The 21,025-nt window shown below is 42.7% G+C and overlaps 1 protein-coding gene across 8 annotated transcripts in view; it reads left to right on the forward strand.

Annotated features, from left to right (window-relative positions):
* DISP1 (dispatched RND transporter family member 1) overlaps positions 1-21,025 on the forward strand; it is a 170,687-nt gene that overhangs the window by 132,862 nt on the left and 16,800 nt on the right. For all 8 annotated transcript variants that reach the window (XM_053659568.1, XM_053659567.1, XM_053659565.1 and 5 more), the window contains one exon: positions 17,888-17,917. In XM_053659568.1, coding sequence (XP_053515543.1) covers positions 17,888-17,917 — 30 coding nt within the window. The remainder of the gene's footprint in view (positions 1-17,887; positions 17,918-21,025) is intronic.

Here is a 21,025-nt window from a genome sequence, read left to right on the forward strand (position 1 = left end):
CCCCTTTGAGAAATTCCAGGAGGGGCCCGGGGACCCAGCACCTGGAGGACAGTTACCCTGGAAAAGCCTTTTCTGTTCGCTCAGCCCCTGGCCACCTCCTGGATATTTGCAAACCTAGCATAAGTGACTTCCTAAGCGATCGGCATTATAAAGCTGGTGGATGAGACAAATTCCTGGATTACAGTTTGGGCTTATCTTTGTTCATACGTATCTCATGGATGTAGAAGGGAGCATAAAATGAGAGCGTCCAGGACCAGATGCGATGCCTTATTCTACGTGACCCTGCTGAGGTGTCAGTTTGGTCAACTCACTTTGCGTTCTCCACTGGGGCGGTGTAGGACTCCGGTAGATCCCAAAGAGTCCGAGAGGCAATCAAGATGCTTTCTCTAGGAATGTGAGCAATTTACGGTTTCTAAGCACCGTTTTGTGTGTCCATTAAGAAGCGGCACGGGTGGACAGTTAACACATTCATCCCTTCAGACCCCGTTTGTGTGTCTGCGGTCACTGGGGCCCGCCCGCCGCCCCCGTCCTGAAACACTGCTTTCATTATGTCACTCCTCTGCCTGCTCCAAAACCTTCCGTGGCCTCCCCAGACTCCTTGACCTGGCACTGAAAGTCCCTTTAAGGGATGGCGTGTGTTTGGAGAAGGAAGGGCGTTCGGGAGGGGGGACCCTCTAGCCCTGGACGGGAACAAGGTCAAGGAGCTCAGTGAATAAGATTACTGTAACACAGGTTTCCCCCAGCACATGAGAAGTTTAAACAGAAATCTGATCAATGACTGTGTCTTCGTGTGCACTTACACTTAATTGACAGCTGGACTCAGATCACTGGGGGGGCAAGCCTGGCCGACACTAAATGTTCTGGGCCGTGGTCTCTTAGGCAGAGTGTGGGACTTTGTTTTGTAGGTGTCAGCCATTGATGGCCCCCAAAACTGAAAGGACTCCATTGCAAAGCTGTCCCGAGGAGAGATTGATTTAAATGTATTATTTGGTTGTTATAATGTCCCCTCTAACACAGAGTTAAATCCTCTACATTAAGCTTCAAATTATATGGGTTTTTTTTAACTTCCTTACCTCCTTCTCCCAAAGCTTAAAATTCTAGTGCTTAGTATTCTGGCTTGAGAATTTTAGATTTCATTCCAGCATGCCACGCTCTTAAGTCAGTTAAGTTTAATAAGATTTTTCTGGCTTTCTTATGAGCTTTTCTTGGATCTCTTAGTAGTGATTATTATTCACATCTTATTAAGAAAAGTATAATCTGTACTCTCATTTAGCGTGTTTTGTACAGGGCTCACGGCAACAGTCTGGCCCGGAGAAGCTCAAGTTGAAGGGCAAGTGCTTTATAACTGAGTATACTGTGAACCTGTCACACACGGGGCTGTCTGCTCCGTAACCGCCAACTAAACCGTGCAGAGCTTAACATCAGGGGCTGAGGGAGAATGTTGTCTTTAAACCCAAGCTACGTTTCAATCAGCTAAAAATATTTTTAATTACCCAGTTGTCCTTTCAGAATTCTAATTGCTTTAAATTCTTTCTTTAAAAAAAAAAAGGAGTTACTCAGCCTCTGCTTTGGGGGGTGCCCCGCACAGGGCCCGCCAGGGCCATGGGGGTGCTGCCCTTTGCGGCTGCCCCTCCTCACTCCGCCTTGCAAGTGGCAGAGACAATATGTGTTTGAAAATGAATTTCCCAGGGCCTGCCTCCCTCACCTTTCAGTGACCAGCAGAATAGCTGCTGTCCTACTAGTGATCTGTTCGGCTTTGGAACTCTGTTGTTTTAAGGAGAAATAATTCATAATAGAAGTGGAAGACATGTTCCTCCCCCATTCTCGCCCATTTTTGTACAATTCCTTTCTTGTTTTACTGAAATAACTAGGGGGGAAAGAGCATCTTTTTTATTTTTTTGGCTTGTTTCTTAGGAGCAGGCTCCATTAATAAGAGAAAAAACATTTTTTAAACTTAAATTAGAACTCAAACTTTCCATGAGAGTCGGATTTGTCCCATCTTTTTAAGGGGTTTGAATCTGAGTGAGACAGACAGAGTCATGTACATGACACACAAAACCTATTTTTCTTAGAATATTGGTATTTTTCTTTTCCCAACAAGTTGGTTAAGTTGATGTGGAGCTTTATGAGTCTGTTTGTCATTGTTCACTGAATCGTCTTATCACATCTCCGCAGCATTCTTAACATCTCTAGGGGGATGTTGCAAATTATTTAACAGCTAGGCAGCAGGTGAGTTTTCTCAGCCAATCAGGAATAGCCACCGAATGCGTGAATGGGCTACACGGTAGGATAGATGTGAGAGACAGCCACTGGGCCAGCCCCGGCAGGTCATTGTGCACCTGGTGATTATCAGCATGATATGTGATTAGTAATGAACTTGCACGGTGCTTACTACCATAGCAAGCACTTAGGAATTGTTTCTTGAATGACTGCTAAAACATTAAAAAAGGTTTTAGCCAAAAAAATTACAATAATTCATTCTTTTATGCTTGAGCAGCAGAGAGATGTGACTGAGAGGAAAGACTTCCAATCAGACCGACCAGGCTCTACTGCTTATTATTAACCACTTCATTAATCCTTTACACGCTTCAATTATAGTTTCTTCATCTGTGAAGTGATGGATTTCTTGGGCTGTTTTCAGGATTAAATTAAAGAGTGTGTGTAAAATATAGCACAGTATCTGTATATAGTAAGGGCTCAGTAAAATCATTAGTACTGCATTACAAATTTGTAACTTGATGCGAGTCGAGTCTATTTTCTTCACCAAAGGTACAAGGCCCAACCCAGTTCCACTTCATAAGTTAAAAACATCTTTACAAAGGAGAAGGGCTGGTCCACGAACAGGTGTGAATGACCCATGGTCATGGACAACAGGGTGGGGATTGACGGTGGGAACCAGAAGGGAAGGGGCGGGGCAGGGAGAGCAGGGAGGGAAAATCGGGACAACTGTAACAGAACAACAATAAAAAATAAACGCACTGACACGAACATGAAAATAAATCTCTGCACTCATTTTAGAATATTTTTAGTAACAATAGAACAGTATTAAAATTCTCAGGTTATTTTGCTACAAAAGTACATAAAGGAGAGACTCATGTGAAAGCAGAATAAGAAATTGTTTACCCCACCCCAGCTGTTGAACATTTTAGGTCTCCTTTTCCTGCCTGTCTCTCTCCCTGTAACGGACGTCCCTGAACTCACAAGAGCGCGTCAGACGTTTTCATTGAAATGTTCTGCCCAAGTATCAGAGGACAGCACCTTGAAATCCTTAAATTAAGCACGTGCTCCTTCATTAATTATACTTAAGTAAGCATAGGCACTTAGTGTAACCAGATGTTCTTGACGCGGGCAAGCCCTTGAAGTTTGGAAGAAACTAAAATATAAGGGAGTACAACGATATGGATTTGTAAATAATCTATTCAAAAGTAGCATTGGGATAACAGCAGCAAGAGTAGCTTTGCTCTATATAGATCAGGATGTTCTGTTGCTCATCAGAGGCCTTTTGTGAGTAATCTGAGATCTCTGTAAGTCATTTGCACAGACATTTCTAAAATTTCAAGCAGGAGATGAATTAAGACTCATCTAAGAGTACCCCATTTAAAATGTTACTGATACTTCAATTTTTTTAATTTATTTTTTTATTGATTATGCTGTTACAGTTGTTCTAGTCCCCCCTTTCATTCCCCTCCACCCTACCCCCCTGTCCCCACCATTACCCCCCCTTTAGTTTGTGACCATGTGTCTCAAGTTCTTTAGAATCTGTATTTCCCATACTATTCTTGCCCCCCCATCTATTTTCTATCTACTGTCTATGCCACTTATTTTCTGTACCTTCTCCCCCCTTCTCCTCCTCCCACTCCCCTGTTGCTAACCCTCCTTGAGATCTTCATTTCTATGTTTCCACTCCTGATCTAGCTGTCCTTTTAGTTTGCTTTTGTTTTAGGTGTGGTTGTTAATAACTGTGAGTTTGTTGTCCTTTCACTGTTCATGTTTTTTTTTATTTCTTTTTCTTAGATAAGTCCCTTTAACATTTCATATAATAAGGGCTTGGTGATGATGAACTCCTTGAATTTGATCTTATCTGAGAAGCACTTTATCTGTCCTTCCATTCTAAATGAAAGTTTTGCTGGATAGAGCAATCTTGGTTGTAGGTCTTTGGATTTCATGACTTGGAATACCTCTTTCCAGCCCCTTCTTGCCTGTAAGGTCTCTTTTGAGAAATCTGCTGACAGTCTGATGGGGACTCCTTTGTAGGTGACTGTCCCCTTATCTCTTGCTGCTTCTAGGATTCTCTCCTTCATTTTAATCTTGGCTAATGTAATAATGATATGCCTTGGTGTGTTCCTTCTTGGGTCCAACTTCTTTGGGACTCTCTGAGCTTCCTGGATTTCCTGGAAGTCTATTTCCTTTGCCAGATTGGGGAAATTCTCCTTTATTATTTGTTGAAATAAGTTTTCCACTGGTGGCTTTGCCTTTCCCCCTTCTGGTACCCCTGTAATTCAGATGTTGGAGCGTTTAAAGATGTCCTGGAGGTTCCTAAGACTCTCCCCATTTTTTTGAATTCTTGCTTCTTGACTCTTTTCTGTTTGGCCATTATTTGCTTTCTTCTGGTCCACTCCCATTGATTTGAGTCCCAATTTCCTTTTCACTGCTATTGGTTTCCTGTGCAATTCCATTCATTTCAATTAGTTTCGCCTTCATATGTTTGTCTAATTTGTGGCTATAATCAACTAGTTCTGTGAGGGTCCTGATCACCAGTGTTTTAAACTGTGCATCTGAGAGTTTTGCTATTTCTTCATCGCTTAGATTTATAGGCTCTGGGGCTTTGAGATCTTCTTGAGCCATTTTTGGTCTGTTTGCGCCCCTTAAGTATGACGAGCGGAGCCTTGGACTCCCAGGTCACTGGGTTGTGACGCTGTATGTGGAGGCGGGGTCAGAGCGGGGAAATGGCGGCCCCCTCTGCTGTTTCTCGCAGCTGGGTGACGACCAGAGCCTTAGGTTGTTCACCGGGGCAGGGCCACTTAGGTCGCTGGGTTATGACGCTGTATGTGGGGGCGGGGTTAGAGCGGGGAAATGGCAGTGCCCTCCACCGCCGCTTGCTGCTGGGGCTGCTGGCTCTCGTCCAATCGCCCACTTCCTCGCTTGTCTATCCACACACAAATGCGCGACCACAGTCAACCCACAGCCCTGCTCCCTCGCTGTTTCTCCGCGATCGCTTGCTGAGTTGCCCACCAGGTCCAACCCTGCGCCTGGATTCTGCGCGCCTGAGTCCGTCTGACTGAGTTTTCCTGTGCTACCCCGCTCTGCCAGCTGCTGGTTTCGCCCCTTACCGGTCAGGCTGAAGAATTTGTTATTATCAGACTTCCGAAAAGTTCAATTTTCTGTGTTCTGGCTATGTTTTTCTGTTGCTATTATTTAGTTGTCTCTAAACTTGGTTGTGTGAGGAAGCACGGCACATCCACCTATGCCTCCATCTTGGCGGAAGTCTGATACTTCATTTTTGTATATTTTCCTAAACTGGAGCTAACTTGAATTTTAACCGTCTAAGGTTCTCCTGAGTCTTTTATTTTGGGCTGTCTTGAAAAGGGTGATATTCTTTCGGCAAAACTAACCTGTGAAGGCTGAACGTTGGTTAGCTCTGGAGGCTGGGTATGGTGATTGATAGGAAGGGGACCAAAGGGGACCAAGGGAGCTTGCGGGGTGCTGGCAGAGGTCCTTCCTCTATCTCAGTATTTATGCTCCTCTTGAAGTCAGATAGCAAAGTTCAGTGGCATGTTTTTTCCAGAATCTAAAAGGTAGAGTGTCTTGTGACATGATCACATTCATGCACATATCCTAGGTCACATCTTCCCCCTTATACCTGTCAGCCTCTCGTCGTCCTCATGTGGTTCGTGAGAAGACGCTGTACCTTTACTTCTTACCGCTCAGCACACAGGAGGTGCACTGGAACTTTTAGGATGGAGGAGAGATGACAGAGGCTTGATTTAAGGATGCTGAGGACATAGGGGGTGTCCTCAGGCAGCCTGCCTTGGGGAGGCAGTAACTCATCTTTTCCATCCCTCTGCCAAATAGTTTATCATAGAGCGAGCCAAGCTTATAAAAAGACTTTTTTTTCCATATGGAAGAGGCAGATTTGGAGCCAGGAAGCAGGAGCGGAGAAGGTGTTTTTAACATTTATGACAAGAAGGAGTCCTTGGGTGAGCCTTTTCCTCCAAAATACTCCAGGCTGAGGCAGGCTCTGCGAAAATGGGCTGTGCTCGGCCCACGTGGAACTGAGCGTGAGTTTGCGTTGTGCGAAGTAGCCTATGCCCAGGGCAAGTGTGGGGGAGTCTTGTAACACTGCTGCCCTTGAATTCCGTGCAGTTGTTCCCTGGTCAGCTGGTTCTGAATGAACACAAAGACTTGAAATTTCCTTTAGGATTTTTGTTCTAGACTATAATTTCACACGTGCATGTCATCGGAGAATGAAAGCTCTCCTATTTGGTCGAAGGCCCGTTTGGTAATCTCTTCAGATCTTTCATTAACCGGAATTGTTTTTAAGTAACAGATGCAAGAACAACACTCTAAACCCATTAGTTTTCTAAAGGGAATTGGGATTTCCTACATACTCCATCTTGGGACTTGCCTATCTTGAGGCTGGAATAACGAAAACGATGTGATTCTGTTAGAAGAATTAGATCAGTGGACCCACTGGGACAGAGGAAACAGACCTCAGTACGTGTAAACCCTAGTACTTGAACCCGCTTGCTCACTCGGGGGCCTCCTGACTTCCGCTCAGCCCCCATTCTCAAATGTGGCCAGTCTGACATCTTCCCTTCTGCTAAGCCAGGAAATCGTGGGCAAGGCCTGTTCAGGAGGTAGGAAGGCAGAAAGTGGATCTCCCATGTTCCCATTGCTCCTGGTTTCCCCAAATCTGGCTAATGAAATGGGCACCAACTAACCGAGAGGTTTGTCCTCGCTGTTGTGGGTTCTGGAAGGACAGTCTCAGCATCCACACCTGTCCCCAATGATAATTAAACTCAAGGGAACGGCTGTAAAGCCAAACCACAGCCCGTACTGGGCGGGGCCCAGGAGGTTCAGCCTGACCACAGACACTAGGTCTCCTGTCAGCACAGACGCCCCGCGATCAGCTCCTTCTCGTCACAATGTCAGAGGCCGTGTCTTTTATGGGAATGAAGTTTTGGACTCTGCGTTCTTCCTTAAAACAGGGCTTTTCAGAAGATGGTAGCTGAAGCCTCTCAAAGTCATAGTAAGTGAAATGGGGGGAAAAAACCGACGTCTGAATCAAGGGTAACTCTTGACTTGTAAAAGAAGTCACAGAAACTACAAAACAAATATCAGGTGTGTGTGCAAAAAATCATGTTGGAAAAGCGTTCGCAAACTAGGAAAAAAATATTTGCCACAACTGTGATGTTTCATGGCTTTCGTACAGACCTCTTATAAATAAATAGGGAAATAGATGTATGTAGGCAGAGGAGACATAAAGAAATATATTGGTGTGAGTACAGTTGTGTGCATGTATAAATAAGTCATGGTAAATAGAACGGAACATTATGCAGCTACTAAAAACCATGTTTTCAAAAGATGTTAATTACACGGGGAAAGCTCATTATCCAAATGGATAATACGTCAGATGTTCAGTATGAACCTAATTGTGCATATTTAATGTGTGTATTTAGGCACAAAGGGTAAAAATACTGAAAGAATTACAGAGATCAAAGATCAAAAAGAATTACAGAGTTCAGTTTGGTCTAGTGAGACTAAGGGTGATTTTTAAAAATATAATGTTCTGCTTTTTCAGACAAAAAACGAATGTGGGTATAATCAGAAAACAAAATCAACATTAAAACAAAATTTATCTTCTCATGAAAGCTTGGCCCCTCCTTTAAAAATTAAAGTGCATGTTTAGAAGGGGCAGAACATTAAGCAAAACAACCTATCCAAGATATTTTTAATGAAGATTTTACACTGCCTTTCTTGGATACTGGGTGGGAAACTCAGGAAAGAGGCTTTTAGAAATTTTAAACTAGGTCTTCGCACTTGAGCAGTGCTGGGCTTGCTCTTCTGGGAACACCCAGCGCGTTGGTGAAGAAGAGTGACCAACTGCTCACCACGAACGTGTTAGAAAAGCTGGTGCCCTGTGCTGCGGAGGTTCTTCCTCCTTTGACGCCTGCCGCGCACGTGTCCCTCCCACCACGATCCTGTCTCCAGTTCCTCTAAGTGCGTGGACAGGGAGCCCCGCCCCCTCCTGCCACCGAGCGCAGGCACGTTTTCATCAAACATTCACCCGGCCGTTTCCAACGCCTCTCTAGCTAAAGAAGTGTCATCATTTTTCAATGCATTTTAAGAGGCTGGTTCTTACCTCTTTTATGGGAGGGCTGCTGTTATTATTCAAATGAAATAGAATTTTCATTAGGGGAATCCGCCTCCGTAGCTTTTGCCGTGGCAGAGTGTTAAAACACACAGGGACCTAAATGATCTGAAATCCCACGGAGAGTGCAGTGGAGTTTCACAGCAGAAGACCTTAGAAATAATGCTGTCTACTCTCCTTATTTTGCAGATGAGGACAGAAACCAGAGACATTAAAGCCCGACCGTTTAGTACTAGGTCTCCTTACTTCTCACTGGGGTCTTAATACATTCTCCTTTGAATAAATTCCTAAACTTCAGTGTGGTATTCGGGGTCTTTGGCATATATCATAGGTTTGGGGGTTGCAAACAGAGGCTGTGCCTTGCAAAATGAGTATATTGAATTCCAGGTGGCAGTGAGCTGTCCTTAGTGCCACAGTGTCACAAGGGACCCACTGCGGCATGAGCACATGGGATCCCACCCCTGGGTGGGGGGGGCTCATTTTTCTTCAGAAAATTCTCGATTGTGCTCAGTCTCATTCCATTGAGCTTAGTTGTTTTTTTAAACCGCAGACTTGACTGAGAAGACACTTTTCTATCTGTATTGTTTTTGTAAGATTTGTGTTGAGCTTGCTTTGATCTTTCTTTATTAAAGCTTTTGACAGTTACTTGAGTTACCTAAATTTAATTTTTAAACTAAAGGATGAATATGAGAAAACGTAGGTAAGGAAGAAAAATCAATTCACTGTATATATTGTTGTTCTTAAAAGCATAACTAAAGAATTTCTGTAGAAGTTGAGGGAATACTCTATTCTCCTGGCTAGTAAAATAAAGATATCACAACAGCTGCAAGGTATTGGTTACACTGTTGGAATTCATTTTGATACAGTGGATTTTTATTCTTTTTTTAACTCCCCCCCCATGTTTTTTTTTTTAAATAGCAGGTGTGACTTTTAACCTTCCCAACTGAAACTTGTACAATATTGAGTGATTTTGTAGGGGGAAAATAATTTAAAATATGTGGAAAATGAATTTAAGAAAGATTAATAATCTTCCCTTATAATTTTGAGCTCAAATAATAGCTTTTACATTGAACAGAATATAGACACGTTATTTTCTAATTGAGAAGCAGTAAATACTGGAGAAGAAGACAGTTGGCAACTATTTGGTGACTGTTTATACTTTCAACCTCTGCTCTAACTGATGACAGCTTTGTCCTCAGTTAGTCCTTAATGAAATAGATTAAAACTTATTTTCATAGATGCAAATGTATCTTTGCTGAGGCTATAATTAGTGTTTATTTAGTTTATACAGTTTGTAGTGAAAAGGAAAAACATTTCACTATTTTATAGATATGATTCATGAAATGTTGAAAGTGGAGAAATGTTTGTGTGTCTTATTTTAATAAAATTAGTGAAGTATATTTGTCGAATCCAGCTTAATATAAGCCCCACAAATGTACTTATAAATCTGTGCTATCAACCTCCAGGCTAAGCTTTTGGACAGCCTTCTTCTGTTGTAAGCCAAATTGTCACTCACTTCACTTCAGTAGGCACATTACTACTTTAATTCATCACATACAGATGCATTAAATGCAGCTTTACACATTTCTAATTGTACTTAAGGTGCTTCTTTATATGTAAATATTAAACAATAGTGAGTATAGAAATGTGTTGAAATGTACATAAGATATACATGTAAGCCTTGGTTAATCCAAAACTTCATCAGAACTTTTTCTTAGAACACCATATACATTTCTGACAATTGATACTCATTATTTGAATTCACACATTTAGAAGGTTCTCAGAGGCTTTCCAAACCATTAAAGGAAGATGTCGTCTTTTCTGGTTTTCCCTCTCAGCACCGTAAACCTGGAACATGGCACTAGCTCCCAACGCCATCTCCTTAGCTGTAGGGTCTCCCCTTCCCACTTCATCCTGCACGTTGCCACCAAGTCACGCTTCTGAACAGTGTGTTCATCATATTCCTTCCTGCTCAAGAAATGGAGCAGCTTCCTATTTGTCTGGCCCGTTCTAGTCTCCTGCTTTCCCCTGCTGCGATACGCTGCCCTCCTCACTGTTCTGTCACCGGAAGGCGCACTGACGTTGCTGGCACTGCCGGGTGGTGCTGGCCGGCATAGGTCTTGGCACACTGCTTCCTTTCTCTCTCCCTCCTCTTGATCTCTCCCAAACCTACCTGTCCTTTAAGGCCTAGCTCGAATTCTACTTCTCATGTCAAGTTCAAGAGCTACTCTTTGGACTACTGTGTTCCAATATTACCCCCCTGTCTCCCATGCACTTCATGTTTGTGCCACACCTTTAAGTTCTGGTTATCTTCTTGCGTTATTCTCTAATTGTTTCTTGTTCAGAGGTCACATTTTCCTGGCAGACTGTCCCAGGCAGTGGTTTAAGCTCTGACCATGTAGTCGCTACTCCAAGCCTCACTGAACCAGACCCTGGGGAAGGGCCTGTTTTTAATAAGCTACCCAGGTGACTTCAATGATGATCAAATTACTTGGTGTCACTTAACTGCGTGGTAAATATCTGAGTTGACAGAATGAACAATGGATGTCGTATTAAATGTATTTGGAAGTTCTTTGAAAACTTAGGATCTGTGTGTAATGTTACTTTTGTTCATCTAGTTCAGTCAGCCAGAGTGCCCCATTCTCCCCAAATTCAGAATCAGTGGGAGAAGTTTTCAAATAAAATATTCCAGCCACATACACATAAATGAATACATATGCAATCTCCCTTTATAAAAATTCTTTTCACTTATTATACAGTGAATTCATGAACACGTTCTCACAAAGAATTCAAAAATACCAAAACAAACTAGATTTCTTCTCCGATGGTAAACAGCTATCCATTTGCCATATCCATTCTGCATTTTTCAAATACATTCACGTATTTTGTACTTCGTGTTTCCCATGAGCACAGTATGAATTGTTTTGAGACTTTGCACTTTCCCTTGGCATTCTTTCCCTGTCGGGGCATGTGTGCGTGTGCGTGTGTGTGTGTGTGTGTTCACTCTGTATCGCGTTCTACAGGGCGGATGAGCCGACATCCATTTAGGGCCCTTCTGTGCACAGGTGGACATGTAAGTTGCTGCCACCTTTTCCCCGTGTTGTAAACTGCAGTGAACATCCTTGCTTACGCCCTCTTGTGAACATGTGCCATTTGCTTCTGAGTAAGTGCTTCCTGCTCTCCCTGCCTTTCGCCTTGGAGTTTACAAGCAATATCTCCTAGCCCGCACCAGGTTTCCAGGTTGTGGCGAAAAAGCGCAGGGTCTAGTCAGGACATTGGCCTTCTAGACCTCGTCCTCCGTTGACTTACTCTGTGATCTCAGACTTTTCCTCCTTCCTTACGTGAAGGTGTTAGGTGGGGTGGCTCTTCGGGTTCCCTACAGTTCTAACAATCAACCTCTCACTCAGTGAGGCACGTGGGTCTGATGCCATTCATGTATTGCATTCAGCCAGTTGCAAGTGCCGTTTGATTCTTGTCAAGTAAATCATAAAGGTTCGCAGTGCTTGTGCATAAAGGGCCACTAACGCTTTATTCCACATTAGTCTTCTGTGCTACGTAATGGATGTTTTGATGCCATTTCTAGATGAACTACTAGTGATGGCGGTGGGAGCAGGAGTCATACTTTTATCCTTTAGATAACATTCAGCATTTTGTAGAAGCTCATTTTTCCCTACCAGCGCATTTTTAGGTATGACCCACTTCTCCCAAGTCCTCAGAAATTAAAGGACTTGCCCCGGATCCCTCAGCTGTTTCAGTCCACAGGCTTCCTCATGTCTTCTGATTCACTCATTTCACTATTTTCTTAAAGATAGTTTCTGCATACTCAAATATTTATTCAATACATGCTGACTTTCTTTTCTAACATTTATAAAGTGTTTGGTATTTATTGGGTGATCTTTAAACATGAGTCCTGCACTCCCAACCTGTTCCTCCTGCCTCCTAGGTTGTTTTAGACTCTGTGTAGTGGTTGGGACTCTGTTCCTACCACAGTTTCAGACGTCAATGTGACCAATACGTTGAGGCCACAGCCCCTGAGCGATCAGGAAATACATTGCGTAAGTTGCTGCGGTCTGTTATTCTTCAAATCACTTGACAAGACCATAACCATTTTAGCTTCGGTGCATGAAAGATGAATTAGAGGCCAGGCTTAGCATGTCTACAGGGTTTCTGTTTCACCCTCACGGTGGGACCCAAGTACGCCGCCGATGACTCATGGGAACACTTAGCGATGCGGAGTGGCAGTGTTTTTGTTGGACATCTTTTAAAGAATGCTCATCAAAGTGCGAGTGCTTTATTCCAGACCCTTTCTTCCTAACACGCCAGCACTGGACTGAAGTTATTGCTCGTAGAATATTTATGAAAAGGCAACATGGCTCAGTCCAGGGGGACTGTCAAGACTCAAATGGGCTACCCGAAGCACTTTTTTTACTTGAATTTGGTCACTACCATCAAGAGGAAAGCTTATTTTCTTCCTATTATTTCACTTGTTCAGAACTACACAAAGCTGGTTTTTTTTTTTTTTTCTCCCCAGAGCCATGCTCTCCCTGAGTGCTAGGAAGAGCTCTTTGGAACTGGGGAAAGCTGATACCGTCCCTCTGTAAGTTGTGACATTAATCCTGCAGCTCTGTCAACAACAGAATCCTCTGGACAGGTGTTTTCACGTTTCAACATTCCCATTTCCATCACCCTTCCATCTCCCGCTCTCACGTGCCCCCAAAATTATGAGAGAGAACAAAGGTGAGGGACAGAGACTGTTGACAGCTTTTCCATTTTTTTCTGTTTCTTGTTAACTTTTCTCCTCTCATACTACTTCTTTTTTTAATTACCTTCAAAAAAGTTGTCCTTGCCTCTGGATTGGCCCCCACACCCCTCATCCTGATTATCTTGCTTGTACCTCCTTCTGAGAACTTCTGGTCTCACTGGCTGTTCCATGACCGATGCATGGACACAAACCACACTCACAGGTCACCCGGGTCCTGGAGCCAAGGTCCCCAACTGCTATTCCAGTTCTCGGGGGTTAAGTGCCAGGGGCCACTTATCACTAATTACCAGTATCTGAGGTTGCCAGTGCTTCATTTTTCTTTTTTTTTTTAGGGCAGGATTGAGCTTAGTCCTATAACAGCATCAGCCACCACTTTCATACAGCAATGCCCTCCCGAGTGGGAGAGAGTGACCACACCCAGTCCTCTGGGAAGTGGGTACCACCCAAGGTTGGGAGGGGATCCTGGAACACACCAGGATCATCTGCCTTGGGGCTCTTCCTCATCAGATAAAAAGGCTAAAAACCTAACTGAAGGGCAGGCAGTGGGTCCTGTATCCAATTACTATTTGTTTGTTCCTGGGTGTGTGTTTGACTGTGTGGTATTAAAATGTGAAAGAACCCTGGAAGAACCTTGTTTCTCTCTATAACAGAAGCTAGATTTATGTGTTTATTTCTACTAGTTGCTATTTATCAACATAAGTCTGAAGTTGGGGTGAAAAATCATGCTGCAGGTTTTATTAGACAGACATAAAAAGTAGCAAATTGGAAAGGTTTCACACACGGAGGAAGACTCCCTTTGACGGGAGAACATGCGGGGTGGCTCCTCCGCCTGCCTCCTTTCTCGGATATTTTCTGGTAAGAGATTGAAAGGGAAGAATTAAAGATAACTGCACGGCGAATCAAAGCGATTTCTTGTCGTACCTGTAGCTGTGGTTTGGCGTCTCAGACCTCTCTGCTTGTCACGTCCAAAACAACTTCAAAGGGATCTCATGTTTTCCCAGGAGGTATCTTTGTGGTAAGCTCAATTTTTCTTTTTTCAATTGATGTCAACGATCTCTACTTATGGTCTCAAGTTTAACATAAGATGAAGTCTCTACTCAAGCGGAAAGAATGCGGTGAATCTGTAGTCGTTTCTGTCTTTAGGCAGGAAACTAGTCACAGAGCCATGAATGTCTCAGTGGGAAAAAAAAGAGAAAGACTTAGCAGGGGTAAGTAGGAAAAAAGAGAATATTTACATTTGTGACAGCCCAAAATGTGTACAATAAAATATCATTTCTTTGCAACTGCTTGGGCGCTCTATCCCAGGGACTCCGAGGATCACTTTAAACCTAAAGATAGCAAATCTATTAACTTACGAAAATTCATGAGTTGGTTTTGAGAACGTGTGACTTCAAAACTCGGAGTAAAACATTAAGGCTTTGTATGTAAATCAAGTGATTTGCTTCTTTATTCAGTGTCCTACTCTCTCGCTCTGTAAAAATGAATGTTCTCTCACAGTTCATTGATAGCCTCATCATTGCTGTTCAGATAACATGTTCTCTAAAAATCGATGGACGGGTGTCCATCAATTTTTATATAATAGATGTACAACTCTGCAAGTCCTTAAAACCATTAACTTGTATACTTAATAGGAATTAATTACATGGTGTGTGAATTATAGCTCAGTAAAACTGTTACACATTTTAAAGTCAATATGTCATTACATTTTGAAATACTATAGATTTTTTGGTAGATGTACCCCCCAAATTAAATGCTCTAAAGGACTTCTTCAGTAGTAAAGATGTTTGTGGAAAGCATGGCCAGCCACTCAACGGCAGCAGCTGCGCTGCCCCATCTCCACCCACTTCCACCTGCGGCTCCGGGCAGGTGTGTTTTCCAAACCCGTGCACACCAGCTGGGCTTGCTTTTGTAAATTAGGCCGCTTAATTAAAATTCCAAGGTAATCCATTTATATATACATTCTAAAAGAGTTAATTTTTTTTTTTAAGGAAAACTGTAGACTTTGGAAAGTCTGTGGATAAAGGCAAATTGCTGTGAAAAAAATTGATAGTGGATTAGGCAGGAGAGAGACAGTTGTAAAAGATTTTCGGGGAATAGTCAACATTGAGTCGTGTATTGCAGGCAGCATACTCAGGATACAGGCAGGTATCCTAAGTCCTCGTGAAGACGACACTGTAGACCATGGTGCCTAGTGCAGCTGCGTGAGAAAGAGTGGCAGCTGGGTCTACATCTATGTTACAGTTTTTTTAATTTTTTGCTTCAATAAACCTTTCTATTTATCATCAGAGTAATGGTTCCTGCAGCATTGAAAGGGAGCGCCTCTACTATAGGATTTAGAGGCACGGACAAAATCTTACAAAATGTAGTCAAGTGGTGAAGGAGCGTAGGACTAGCAGATGAGAAGGGGCTGAAGGTACAGACTGTGCATGTGTGTCAGAAAGAGAGAAACAGAAAATGAAATTCACCCTCATAGATACTTATGTTCCCATGTTCTTGCTCTCCCAGCAACTACTCGCTTCAGAGCCTGAGACAAGTGACAAAAGATGCTCATTCATTCATCCAACAAATTGTGATCTGATATTCACAAAGGGCCGTGCATTGTCCTAGGTTGTGGAGATGTGAAAACAAATAAGATACGGTCCTTCCCTGCAGCTTTAATGTCTTTTTCAGCTTTTAGAAATGAATCCTCTTTACTACACTTCTATGAAAAGAATGCTGGTTTTGGTATTCTTCCATAAGGATGTGAATATTCAGTCTCTTGTTCTCAAAGCACCAAGTTAGGCTGTTCTTACTGGAAACCCTGACTTGAATTTCCACATCTTCCAAAACAAAGAATACTTCTTCTCCCATGTGACAGGTTAATGCTTTATGATGATCTCTGTGTTGTTGGTTTTCTACCCTCCTTGGTTTTATAGACAGAAACACTCAGGACAGAGAGCAGTAAATGAGGCATCAAGGGGTAGGAGTCCTTATGCAGCTCCGCCCCTGAGGCCCAAATGACCACAGACAGACTGAGGCCATCTCAACCACGGGACTGGGGCGGAGTTGGACTCTGTATTCTCTGGTTGCTTCCGGTGCTTACAGTCTCTGAGGCTGGTCCTTCTCCTTGATTTTGATGTTTTAATGGACTCAATATTGCTAATGAGGACATGGAAATCAGGCATGAAGTTTGGAGCATATGCCTCCTTCAGAGACAGGTTAATACCAAGTGCATTCTAGAATGTAAGCTCCGTGAAGCTTGGGACCCAGCTGGTCTCACTCAGGGCTGTATCAGGAGTTAAATAACTATTTTTTTTAAAGAATGAACACAGATATATTAGAAATGTGAATGGAGAGGGAAAATAAGAAAGAAAACTTGAGATCTCAGAATAGGGTCCTTACGACTGGAAGAATAATAGCTTGAAAGTAGAAAGATGAGAAGACAGATTTTTGCATATTGCTTTGTTTCCTCAAAGTATGGGACAGCCTGGTACGAGACTGCAGGTTAGTAGATTGTACAGGTTGGAAATTTATTCGTTTATTCTGCAAATATTTAAGTATCCTCTATATCAGCGAATGGTTATCGAACTTTTTGATCTCATGACCCTTTTACGCTGTCAGAACTTCTTAAGGACCCAAAGAGCTTTTGTTTGTATGGGTTATAGCTGATACGTACTACATTGGGGTTGAAACTGAGAAATTCAGAATGTTTAATTTGTTAACTCACTTAAAATAACAATAAGCTCTTCCCATATTAATATAAATAACATTTTGTGAAAAATAATATATTTTCCAAAACAAAAAAAATAGTGAGATGATTAGCATTGTTTCACATTTTTGCAATTCTCTTTGATGTGTGGCTTAGTAGAAGACAGCAGGATTCTCCTATCCACTTCCACAGTCTATTGCAATGTGCTATTTGGCTAAAATATATGAAATTACCTAGAAAACCATATAGTATATGAAATTACGTAGAAAATCCAGCTTTATGCAGGTATGGAGTTTGAAAAGAGAGGGTCTGCAGACCACACTGTGAAAACACTGTACTTGGGAACAGGAAAACATGAGTAATGAATTTTGCTTGTTCACCAAATATTTAGTAAGTGCTTACCATGTGCCAGTAAATTGGAAAAAAGAAATCTGGTAAGAAAAAAGAGTTTGGAGGTTGGTGTCGAGTTGGGTTTGGAGTTCCTCTAGATGACTTAGGCCCCATATGGAGGTGATGGGGTACAGAGGCCGAGAGGGAATGAAAACACAGGGTGTGGGAAGAGCCGGTTGAAGTGTGTGCCCATACTTGTTCAAGTGGTGGTAGAGTCAGGTAGGAAGAAATTGGAAGGTGGAGAAGCGGCTCCTCCATCTCAGAAAAGGGATGTTTTTATACCAGAAAGTGCTAGTGTCCTATTTTTAAAAGGTGTTGGAGGATCCCTGATAAGTAAGGTAGCAGCTCATCTTGGAGACAGGGGTGTGGATTCTCGTAAGAGAGATGAGTGAGCCTGCGGCTGCAGACTGGGGAACGATGCTCCGTGTGGCTGATCCCGTTAGGAGGGTGTGCAGGCGCTGCGTGCCGCCCAGCGGCGCCAGCACCCTCCCACCTGGTGGACCAGATGGCCAACTCTGTCGGATCCAGGTGTGCTGAAACTCTTGGCTGTCTTTTTCCAGCCCTTCCCAGATTCTTCCAAAGAGAGCAAGAAGTAAAATGTTGAACACATACATACTAAGCCTTTATGTTACAGTGCTCTTTTTCTGATGATTTTCCCTTTGCTTTTTTTTTTCAGACCATCCAGACCTTTCAAGTTACCAAAAAGGTAAAGTAACTTGGATTATCTTACTCGCTAACCATCGTACTTGCATGCTTTTCCCCGTCTAGTATTTTCTCCCCATTTTGCTGCTGTTTCCACCTTCCTCGTCATATTTTTATGAAGGAAAAATAAATTTCCCCTGAGTTGGCTGCTTGAGGTCTTGTATCTCCAAGAGCAGTTCTAATCTCCAGGTAGCTTGACAGCCTTTCAAGTCCGTTTGTGTTTAATCACATTTGCCTGATTGTTTTGTGCTCCTTCCCTGAATGGATTGGCTTCTCGGTGCCCTGCTCCTTGAGAGATAGTGTTCTCCCAACTCCCACGGCTTGAATTCGTGGCACATTTTTTTCCAAATAGGTTGGCTATGTTTCTTCCTAAAAAGCCTGTTACCATATGAAGACCGGAGGTATTCTTTTACATGGAAATTTAAAGTTCTGCGTTTTCAGTGGAAGAGCAACATTTTGAATGGATAAGTTTCTGATAAAAAGTATTGTCTCAGATGTTCCAGGTATAACACCCTAAAAAACTCTAAGTGATCTTTGAAATTCACTTGCTAAAAAAGCTCAGATACGTAATTCCGAAGCCTGTCTAAGGAGAATTATCCTGTTTTTGCAGGAAAATGACAGCACAAACTTTAATATGTGTGAATTCCCCTGCCATGTAAAAAAAGTATTTATTTTTTAAAGTTTTGGTAAAATAGGCACAGCATACATTTACTATTTTGACCATTTTTAAGTGCTCAGTTCAGCAGCATTCAGTATATTCACATTATTATGCTGCCGTCCCTCCCCAGGACTTTTTTCATCTTGCAGAACTGTAACTCCATTCCCATGAAACGATTACTGTTGATTCCTCCCTCCCTGCTGGCAACCACCATTCTATTTCCTGCCTCTGTGCATTTGACTGATACCTCATATGAGTGGACTAATACATTTTACTCAGCATAATGCCTCAAGTTTCACCCACATGGTAGCATGTGTCAGAATGACCTTCCTTTTTAAAGCTGAATGACATTCCATTGTAAGCATATACTACATTTTATCCATTCTTGCAAAAAAAAGATGGAAAAATAGAGGGAACAGGTTATATACGTAAATATGGTATAGTAAGAAAATGAGTTTTCACTTTTTAGAAATAATAGAGCCTTTCGAATGACTAAAACTTTTGCATTTTGAAAAACTTTGTACCTACTTTTGCTGTTATTCGATTAACAGTTTTAAAATCCTAATTTCAGTATTTACACATATAAATGCAGCTTCTTAAAAAAGAAAATGCCTTTTCTAGTTCCCCTTCCCCACCCTAACAGGGAGTAATTTCTTCCTTCATTGAATTCACAAAACATTTTGCCCGTTCCTCTGAAAACACGTCCCTGCTTACCTGGTTGCGTAGGTATTTGAGTACCTGTCTGATTTTCTGTATTAGGCTCCAAGTTCATTGAGGGCAAGATCCGTGTCTGCCAATTTTCTATCTCCTGAATTCCCTGCCTCTTTACTATATGAATCAAATTATTGAATGAATTATTGCCTTGCAGTCGAGAGAGAGTTCTGTGTCCAGTTTTCTGTTGTGAAAGTTCTTAGGTGTCAGTCATTCCTCCCACCAAATTGACAGTTGATGCTGCTGGTTTGGAGGTAAAAGTGCAGGTAACTTCTGGTTCATTTGAAAGAAAATCTATCCATTTACAATAAAGCAGGAGTAGTTGTGAAACTGGAGACCTTAGGATTCCTAACATTTTGCAATGCTTACCTTTAAAGGACCAGAAAGAAGGAAGAGTTATTGAGGGAAATAGGAAAGGAGAAACCAGAGATGAGATTTTTAGGAAGAAAGGGGTAACCAAAGGGTTAAATATTGCTCAGGTCCAGAAAGGTGAAAACCAGGACTAGTTAGTTGATTTTGGCAGTTTCCCCGAGTTGTGAGTGAGAGCAAAACCCGGGCTGGAAGGGGATTAGGACTGGGTGGTTGGTCAGGAAAAGAAGGTCCTACCTTCAGGGCACTGAACACTCTGGAGCATGGCTGGCTGTCTGCTCAGAAGGGAAGGAGAGAAAGAAGACAGTGTTTCCAGAAAGGCATGGAAGGCAAAGAAAAAAATCGTAACCTAAGAAAGGAAAATTTACTGTAGAGGGTTTTATTGTAACACAAGTGGCCCATTTAAGAGAGGCCCCCTATGATGTCACTTGGGCATAAGTTCGCCCTATAAGACACTTAGTTTATTTATTTTAACAGTTATTTCTGATCTGGCTCCAGAGTAAACCCAATGTCAAGGTGGCTGGGAATCTATGGGTATATTTGGGGGACTTCCCATTGGATGCTCGTGAAAAGGCCAGCGTGCTAGTCACAATGTGGACCCGGGCAGCAGGCAGCATGTCCACTCGATCAGATCTGCAGCTCACCCCCGAACACATGCCGCCCACTCTGCTCCTTCCGCTTCCTCATCCTAGAGAAGAAGGAGAGTCCTGCAGTCCTGGGTTCTGCTGGACACTGAACCTGTTGAGATGACAGTGTGAACCTGTTGAGATGACAGTGTGAACCTGTGGGCCCTGACCTGGGCAACTGGGACAGCAGGAGGGCCTCAGGGACTACTGTCACCTGGCCATTCACTGGGGAGTGACCGCCAACTGTAACCCAGGTGTTGCAGAGGTGAACTACAATTACAGTTCCGTTGCGGCGTCTCGGGATTTCCAAACTTAGAACAGGCAGATGAAAGGCAAGTATTGTATGGTGTGCAGAAGAACGTACTATAGTAAAAAGAGTGGTCCCTTTTGAAAATTCTCATGTACATGTGGTGCACTTTCCAAAGAAAATAATGTTCAAGCACTTCATTCTTTAAGTTAGGATATGTACCCTGGGCCCAGGCTCAACGGGGGTGGAAGCAGCACAAAATGTAGCAGTGAGCTTTTATTGGCCTTTTTTAATTTCCTTTACATCCCCTTTAATTTTCCAGCTTAACTCGATTTTTATCTTACTGTGACAGCCATTGTCGGAGTTTCAGATGGTGTGTGAAACTTCAGTTTCCCACGAGGTGCCCGTAGCTACCTGATACCCTAGCGCAGAGAATAGGAAGACCAATGCTGTGGCACTTCGCAGAGAGACACTCATCTGAGCAAACTTCATTTGCAGTGG

This window comes from Artibeus jamaicensis, unplaced genomic scaffold (genome assembly GCF_021234435.1).
Source record: "Artibeus jamaicensis isolate MK-2021 breed Jamaican fruit bat unplaced genomic scaffold, CSHL_Jam_final scaffold_754, whole genome shotgun sequence".
Classification (NCBI taxonomy): domain Eukaryota; kingdom Metazoa; phylum Chordata; class Mammalia; order Chiroptera; family Phyllostomidae; genus Artibeus; species Artibeus jamaicensis.